Source organism: Chrysemys picta, unplaced genomic scaffold, assembly GCF_011386835.1.
Source record: "Chrysemys picta bellii isolate R12L10 unplaced genomic scaffold, ASM1138683v2 scaf2415, whole genome shotgun sequence".
Taxonomy (NCBI): domain Eukaryota; kingdom Metazoa; phylum Chordata; order Testudines; family Emydidae; genus Chrysemys; species Chrysemys picta.
Genome location: NW_027055118.1, coordinates 1 through 8,819, shown reverse-complemented (window position 1 = coordinate 8,819; position 8,819 = coordinate 1). Strand labels below are relative to the sequence as shown.

The 8,819-nt window shown below is 47.0% G+C and overlaps 1 protein-coding gene and 1 non-coding gene across 2 annotated transcripts; one reads left to right on the top strand and one right to left on the bottom strand.

The window, feature by feature from the left end:
- Positions 1 to 2,245: 2,245 nt before the first annotated feature.
- On the bottom strand, positions 2,246 to 8,804 carry LOC135980258 (uncharacterized). The gene is made up of 3 exons (XM_065580296.1): positions 7,446 to 8,804; positions 3,810 to 6,673; positions 2,246 to 2,815 (listed from the first exon to the last, which is right to left on the bottom strand). The coding sequence occupies exons 2-3, from the start codon at positions 4,384 to 4,386 to the stop codon at positions 2,340 to 2,342; spliced, it is 1,053 nt and encodes a 350-aa protein (XP_065436368.1). The 5' UTR covers positions 4,387 to 6,673; positions 7,446 to 8,804; the 3' UTR covers positions 2,246 to 2,339.
- Positions 6,005 to 6,161, top strand: LOC135980259 (U1 spliceosomal RNA). Its single transcript, XR_010597413.1, has one exon. It is a non-coding gene; the product is annotated as a U1 spliceosomal RNA (small nuclear RNA).
- Positions 8,805 to 8,819: the final 15 nt, after the last annotated feature.

Here is an 8,819-nt window from a genome sequence, read left to right as displayed (position 1 = left end):
AAGCTTTCGTGGGTAAGAACCTCACTTCTTCAGATGCAAGTCGACATTATATATGGTGATAGCGTCGACATTCGAAGCGGTGCACTGTGGTCAGCTATCCCACAGTTCCCGCAGTCCCCTCTGCCCACTGGAATTCTGGGTGTAGCCGGCAATGCCTTCTGGGTAACAAAATGAGTCGAGGGTGCTTTTGGGAAACTGTCGTCATCCGTCCATCACTCCCGCCCTCCCTCCCTGAAAGCGCCGGCGGGAAAACAGTTCGCGCGCTTTTCCAGTCATTGACAGCGCGGACGCCACTGTACTCCGAGCATGGAGCCCGCTGCGACCATCGCTGCAGTTGTGGCCGCTCTCAACGTCTCGCAGCTTATCATAAAGGTTTCCCTGAGGCAGATGCAGAAAAGTCAGGCAAGGAGGCTACGGCACCGCGGTGATGTCCTGAAGTCTGAGAGTAGCACAGACCTGTCAGAAAGCAGGCGACCCAGCGCCGAGGACATCACAGTGGCAATGGGTCATGTTGATGCCGTGGAACGGCGATTCTGGGCACGGGAGACAAGCACTGAGTGGTGGGACCGCATAGTGCTGCAGGTCTGGGATGAATCCCAGTGGCTGCGAAACTTTCGCATGCGGAAGGGAACTTTCCTGGAACTTTGTGAGTTGCTGTCCCCTGCCCTGAAGCGCAGTGACACCCGGTTGCGAGCTGCACTGAGTGTACAGAAGCGAGTGGCCATAGCCCTGTGGAAGCTTGCAACGCCAGACAGCTACCGGTCAGTCGCGAACCAGTTTGGGGTGGGCAAATCTACCGTGGGGGTTGTTGTGATGCAAGTAGCGAAGGCAATCGTTGATGTACTGCTGCCAAAGGTAGTGACCCTGGGAAACGTGGAGGCGATCATAGATGGCTTCGCAGCGATGGGATTCCCAAACTGCGGTGGGGCCATAGATGGAACTCACATCCCTATCCTGGCACCGGACCACCAGGCCACCCAGTACATTAACCGAAAGGGATACTTTTCCATGGTGCTGCAAGCACTGGTGGACCACAGGGGACGTTTTACCAACATCTACGTGGGATGGCCGGGCAAGGTTCATGACGCTCGTGTTTTCAGGAACTCTGGTCTGTTTAGACGGCTGCAACAAGGTATTTACTTCCCGGACCACAAAATAACTGTTGGGGATGTGGAGATGCCTATAGTCATCCTCGGGGACCCAGCCTACCCGCTAATGCCCTGGCTCATGAAGCCCTATACTGGCGCCCTGGACACTGAAAAAGAACTCTTCAACTACCGGCTGAGCAAGTGCAGAATGGTGGTGGAGTGTGCTTTTGGCCGTCTCAAGGGGAGATGGAGAAGCTTACTGACTCGCTGTGATCTCAGCGAAACCAATATCCCCATTGTTATAGCAGCTTGCTGTGTGCTCCACAATCTCTGTGAGAGCAAGGGGGAGACCTTTATGGCGGGGTGGGAGGTTGAGGAAAATAGCCTGGCTGGTGATTACTCACAGCCAGACAGCCGGGCGATTAGAAGAGACCAGCGGGAAGCGCTGTGCATCCGGGAGGCTTTGAAAGCAAAGTTCCTGAGTGAGCAGGGTAACCTGTGATTTTATAGTTTGTGTACTGAGAAGCTAAACCTGCCCCCGTTTCTTTACCCAGGTAATGTTGACTATCCTATCCAGTTACATACCCCCTTCACCCCCCCTCCAACACACGTGTCGAAATAAAAATAGTTCTACTTTGTTAAAGCACACCGTTTTCTTTAATACTGTTTTAGCGGGAATTTTTTAAAACTGGGACGCAGACTGTGGTGCGGGGCGGGTCTAGTGTTGTGATGCGAATGCAGCTTCTAAACTCAAGGATTGACAGGCTCCGCTGCGGTGGGATGCTTGTTTCAACGGAGCCTGTCACCCCTCCTGATCGGGACTGTGTGTATGGGAGGTCTATTTGACTTTGTGGCAGGGGGAGGACGGTTACAGATCCCATGCTGTGTGGCTCTGTGATCCTGTCTAAGGACCGGCGCTTAAGATCTGTAACTGCCCTCCCCCGCCACAAAGTCACAGAGCAACCCACCCCCCCCAACATTACATCAAAACAACCTCCCAGACTAACCGGGGCAACTAGTCACTGCATCACTGCACTGTGTATGTGCCCTGCTGCTGTGCCTGCCCCCGACTATGTACCCTGCCAAAGGAGACTGTCCTGTCCAATTTCCAACCCCCTTTCCCCTCCTCCTCCAAAAGAACATGATTGAAACAGTAGTTAACAGAAACGAATTTTTTATTATCAACTACACATGGCATTGGGAGGTGAAACTTGGACGTGGGCTTGTGTCAGGCGGGAAGGAAAGAACTTTTCAAATTTTGGGAAATGAGAGCCTTCTGCTACTAGAGCTCTCTGCAGGGGTGGAGTGAGAGTTAGCAGGGACTCTGCCGCCTCTCCTTCTTTGCACTTTGGGTGAGGTGGGTATGGGACTTGGTGGCGGGGGAGGGCGGTTAGAGATGGACTGCAGCGGGGCTCTGTCCTCCTGCCTCCGTTCCTGCAGAACATCCACAAGGCGCCGGAGCGTGTCCGTTTGCTCCCTCAGTAGTCCAAGCAGCGTTTGAGTCGCCTGCTGGTCTTCCTGCCGCCACCTCTCCTCCCGATCCATGTTGGCTTGGTGCATTCGGGTCAAGTTCTCCCGCCACTGGGTCTGCTGTGCTGCCTGGGCTTGGGAAGAGGCCATAAGCTCAGAGAACATGTCCTCCCGTGTCCTCTTCTTCCTACGCCTAATCCGCGCTAGCCTCTGGGAGTGTGATTCCAGGCTAGGTTGTGAGACAGTCGCAGACGGGGCTGTGGAAATGGGAAAAAGGGAGTGAATTCCTCTGAAAGATAAATGTAGTTGTGAACAAAGAACATAGTCTTTCTCTGTGAACAAGACCATGCACAGCACCTTTCACATGCGCACTCAGCACAAGGTCGAATTCTCGGCCTTCGCATTCTGTGCCTGGGGTCTTGAACAGCACATTTGAGAAGCGAGGCAGCACAACGGAATTTCTGTTGCAGGCAGACATGGTAAGCCGTACACTTGTGGCAGTTTAAAACTTTTATATTACCACTGGCCTCATTTCACATTTAAATCAATGTCAGTCCCTGCTGCCAGCAATCCGGCAAGCGGGAACTCTGCCCCTGTCCCACCCCCTCGCGGCTGTCCCCGGGAATGATCCCTTTCGGCTGCCCCTCTCCCGCCTCCACCGCGTGGCTGCAAACCAGCGGTGACAGTTCTGTAAAGGAACGGGAAAGCAGTCCCAACACTAACATTCCCCTACCTAATTAAAAGCAGGTCACCATGGCCGACATCACCCTGATGAGGATCTCCGAGAGCGACAAAGAGAGAATGCTCCGGGAAAGCCTCCAAAGACCAGGGCCGTATGCCGCCCTGCTGTGCAGAGCAATGATCCCCGAGTACCTGATAATCTCGTGGCGCGGCAACGTGTCGTACTTCGGAGGACCCAATAAGGCCGCTCTCCCCAAGAACCTCATGCAACGGCTTTCAAGTTACCTCCAGGAGAGCTTCATCGAGATGTCCCAGGAGGATTACTGCTCTATCCCCGCACATATAGACCGCATTTTACTGTAGCTGCAGTAGCAGGGAATACACAGTAGAGCGGCTTGTGCAGGACAATCACTGAAAACCGGACATTGCTAGATTTCTTTTCAAAACTTGCACTGCCCCTTACTAAACCGTTAAGCGCCTAGGGCACACTAATCATGAACAACCCATTCTTTTAATTGTTAATATTCCTGTTTTGTTAAAAATAAATGTTTAGATGTTTACAACACTTACTGGCTGATCCTTCACCAGATTCTGTGTCCGGGGTAATGGCTGGGGACGCTTCGTAGGGGATCTCTGTAAGGGTGATGAAGAGATCCTGGCTGTCGGGGAAATCAGCGTTGTGAGAGCTGCCAACTGCCTCGCCCTCCTCATCTCCTTCCTCATCTTCCCCGTCCCCTAACATGTCTGAGGAACCGGCCGTGGACAGTATCCCATCCTCAGAGTCCACGGTCACTGGTGGGGTAGTGGTGGCGGCAGCACCGAGGATGGAATGCAGTGCCTCGTAGAAACGGGATGTCTGGGGATGGGATCCGGAGCGTCCGTTTGCCTCTTTGGTCTTCTGGTAGCCTTGTCTCAGCTCCTTGATTTTCACGCGGCACTGCGTTGCATCCCGGCTGTATCCTCTCTCTGCCATGTCTTTAGAGATCTTCTCGTAGATCTTTGCATTCCTTCTTTTGGATCGCAGCTCGGAAAGCACGGACTCATCGCCCCACACAGCGATGAGATCCAAGACTTCACGATCAGTCCATGCTGGGGCTCTCTTTCTATTCCCAGACTGCACGGCCATCACTGCTGGAGAGCTCTGCATCGTTGCCAGTGCTGCTGTGCTCGCCACGATGTCCAGACAGGAAATGAGATTCAAACTGGCCAGACAGGAAAAGGAATTCAAATTCAAATTTTCCCGGGGCTTTTCCTGTGTGGCTGGTCAGAGCATCCGAGCTCGCACTGCTGTCCAGAGCGTCAACAGAGTGGTGCACTGTGGGATAGCTCCCGGAGCTATTAGCGTCGATTTCCATCCACACCTAGCCTAATTCGACATGGCCATGTCGAATTTAGCGCTACTCCCCTCGTCGGGGAGGAGTACAGAAGTCGAATTAAAGAGACCTCTATGTCGAACTAAATAGCATCGCAGTGTGGACGGGTGCAGGGTTAATTCGATTTAACGGCGCTAACTTCGACATAAACGCCTAGTGTAGACCAGGCCTAAGACTCTATTAAACAGAACTAGACACCTTTGACAATTTGTTTATTTAAACACAGTGAAAAGGAAATATTTGAAGTTGCATCATCTTAAGTGATACTGAAGGCTAAGTAGTGCAGACTGAAGGTGTCTAGTTCAGAGAGTGTTGTAACAAAATAAGAGTTGAACTTCTCAGGGCAAGACAGTGTTACTCGTCTATGCAGTGCCCAGTACAATGCGGTCCCAATGCTGACTGGAGTAGACACTCAAATCATTATGGGCATGGCTACACTTGCAAATGTAGAGCACTTTGAGTTAAACCAGCCTTCATAGAGCGCAGTAGGGAAAGCGCTGCAATCTGACAGCTGCAAGCGCACTGGCGTGGCCACATTAGCAGCTCTTGTAATGGCCACAGAGAGCAGTTCATTGTGGTAGCTATCCCAGCATGCAAGTGGCTGCAACGTGCTTTTCAAATGAGAGGAGTGGGGTGGAGTGGAGTGTGACAGGGAGTGTGTTGTGTGTATGTGGGGGGAGAGAGAGAATGGGTTTTTGGGGGACTGAGAGCATGTCAGCATGCTGTCTTGTAAGTTCAGACAGCAGCAAACCCCCTCTGTGTCCCCCTTCCCCTCCGCCTTGCTCCCTCTCTCACATACAGCATTCCACAGTAATGGTTGCTTTGTCTCGGAGCAGATAAGCATGCTGGCTGTCAGAAACGGAGCTTTTAAAGAGTGTATGGGCATGCCTGCAGTGATTCCAAAACAATGACAAGAGTGGCCACTTGACTTAAGGGGATTATGAGAAGTTTCCGGAGGCTGATCAGAGTGCAGTAATGCAACACCTCGTTCACACTGATGCCTGTGCGTTTCAGCCAATGCACACCAAGTGTTAATCATCTCGCTGAGGTGGAGTACCAGGAGCGCTCTAGCCCTGGAGTCAGAGCGCTCTATGTGCCTTGCCAGTGTGGACGGGTAGTGAGCTAGGGCGCCTGGGGCTGCTTTAATGTGCTCTAACTCGCACGTGTAGCCAAGCCTTTAGGTTCTGCAAACAAATACAGTAGGGTAGAAATAGTGGTTACTTATTTATTAAATATTTTAAGCCATTCCAAGTATGACAATCATGTTTTCCTAGTCTTTATATAAAATGGCAACAAGCCGCTCTCTCCAGCAGGGATTCTCGGACTTTGGTATTTGAGAAGAACTTGGCTGTACCATACATCCCAAATGTGCCTATAGCTGCATCTTACCACATAGGTATTGGCAGGGGAGATACTATGATCATGAAAGTGGTTTTCCCAGGCTCATCCATTCCACTGCGGGTGTGATGACCCCTGCGATTTCCCCAAATGCGGGAAACTCGACTGCATAATTTGTGGTAGTGGGGGACTGCGTTCATGCTTTCCCCTGGCACTTGGTCAAAGACAGAGAAATAAACACGTAGGTATTGTATCCTACTGCTTAATTTGTTACGCACTGCCTACTTATAGATGAGTAGAAAAATTACAGTATCAGTTAACTTCAATGTAGATCAAATGGAGAGAAATGTTTTACTGACAATGTCCTTTAATTAATATTGACATTAATTGGAAGTAGCCCTACATTGCGCCACAAAAACCACAGAGTCCTAGCTCCCACAGAATTATGCACCACTAACAAACTAACACTTTCCCCCTCACCCCCATACATGGGCTTGGGAGCCAATAGTCACAGTTTTAAAATAAAAAAAAATCCAAGTAATTTATTAAGCAGAAAATATCACAAGCAGCAAATTCAGATTTAATATATTCTTGTGCGAATAATGTGGACTATGCAAAAAGGCCTTCATAAATAAGGCAAAGCATGTAGGTTAAGACACAAGGTGTTAATATCTTACGTAATTTTCAAGTGATGATATGAGCGCATCTTGTTCAAAGCAAAGCCTATTTGAAGAGGAAAATTGATTGGTTTCATTAGCTACCTGCTAGTAATGGTACCTAATTTTTCAGAGCCAAGTTTAATAGTTCTGTTATTAACCAAAATGCATTGCATGATTCTGTAAACAGAGAACAAGTTACATTGAAGTGCAGCTGTAAAAACATTTACGCACACTTACATACTCTTATGCACATTCTTTTACCACAAATGTATGTTTTCCACTATGAACTATAAGTAATATGAATCTTACTTAAATATATGCACACACAGAATATCAAACTAGGGTGTTTTATAAATTACCATGGAGGGAAAGCTATAAGGGAGTGCTTTATCTGTACATGCAAAAAACAAATGATGCAAATAGCGATAGGTAGTAAGCCATCCTTTGTACAACATTAATATTCTAACCACTTAATAGGATTCTACAGCAAATATCACGTATATTTCTGACTTGTGCAATTAATCATGCAGACAACATGAAAGTGTGCTTTCTCCTAGCATTTGGAAAAATTTAGGCAACAGTAGTACACACGCACACAAAAATGCAACTGCCACTATACCAAGTTAATGTAACCACAGGAATTTTTTGTCCAAATTCATGTTCCTATTTCAGATAATAAAAATGCCTACGTTCTTTATTTGTATTAATTCAGGTATCAAGCATACTGATTTTTAAAAGGTACAGAACATTTGTTGTCTTTAAGCATCAAAAGCACTAAACTTAGAATCAGAATTTACTATGACCACAAAAATATTAATAATACAGATAATACATACCCTGTGGAGTTCAAAATTATTCTTTTTTGTTATTCTCCTTCATGGATGAAGGCAGAAAGTTGGAAGTGTTCAATTAAGAGCAAATTAGGCAACATTTGTAGCTCTCAAACATTTCTTCTACCGAATGAAGAGTTCAGACTTCATCCTGGGAGGTTACTACTTAGTCAAAAAAAACCTGCTACGCCAAGCACTCTAATCACTTGTTTTTTCAAGGGATTTCCAAAAAGCAATGTCCAAATCTTCAAAGAATGCACAAGCTGCTCCTCCCACCCCGCATTTTGTTCAGCAGCAACAGTTTATCCACACCTTTCTTGATTAGGGAAATGAAATAAGCACCATCCTACTTTTCTTCTTCACAAAAAAGCTCCAAGTGGTTTGAGTAAACGGACACCGCTACAGCACATACAGAAGGTTTTATTTGATTTTAGCTTTGCTGACACACTAATGAAGGCCCAAGCAGACAAGGCAAGAGAAAAAGGTATTTGAGCACAAATTTAATGTTTATTCACTAGACTGCTTGCCTTTGAGAGGGTTGCCCAAACATAGCTCTTGCAATGCAGAGTCAATCTTTTCTAGTTGTCTCTTAGCAAACATATGGGAGCCTGGGAATTTCTCATGCATTCAGATAAATCAAGAACCAGACCTTTCAGACCACTAACATTTAGTACCTTTAGAAGGAGATGTCAGATTTCTCTGGGACTCTCTGACTTTACATTGTTTAGATTACACCAAAGCCACCACTTTTCAAAATCAAAACAAAATTATTTCATATATAATAAAATGGGGACTTCATCACTTCAAAGGCAGTTCTCTAAATCAAATCTGAGACAAACATGTTTTTACATTTACTACTGTAGGTCTCAAACCTTATAACAGACAAACCTAAACTATTAAATATATGCATCATATCTGGCTCTTAAAATGTACTGCAGCTTCTCTATTTGTCTGCATGATTTTTCAAATGCCAAATCTATCCTTTTTGTATCACGCTTCTTAGACGTATTCAAAAGTCACGCCTTAAAAAACTTGGTCCAATGTTTTCAGCAAAGCAGCCGCGCTCATCAATTACCTGAAGCCAAACCACGTTAGGTTATATCCTTGTTGGATCTCCTGAACTATGCATGACTAGTCACTACTTTGATAGGAGTCTCAAAACTCCTAGGAAAAAAACACTGGTGCTGCAGGAAGTTTTATTGCAATATAGCCAAACACTTAAAACTCCAGCCAAATTATTTTAAAAATCATACACACTTTTTTGCTTGGGAACAGTTCAACATACTCCACATATTATCCTGAAAGTTAGGTCTTTCCAGCATGGCCAGTTGTCCACATTTTAAGGCTTGCCAAACCTGAAGTATATCTGAGATTTGGGCT

Coding starts and splice junctions, on each gene's coding strand:
- LOC135980258 (XM_065580296.1), bottom strand. CDS start 4,386: ATGCAGAGCTCTCCAGCAGTGATGGCCGTGCAGTCTGGGAATAGAAAG. Junction 2,816..3,809: donor ATCTGGTGAAGGATCAGCCA/GTAAGTGTTGTA, acceptor CCATTTCCACAG/CCCCGTCTGCGACTGTCTCA.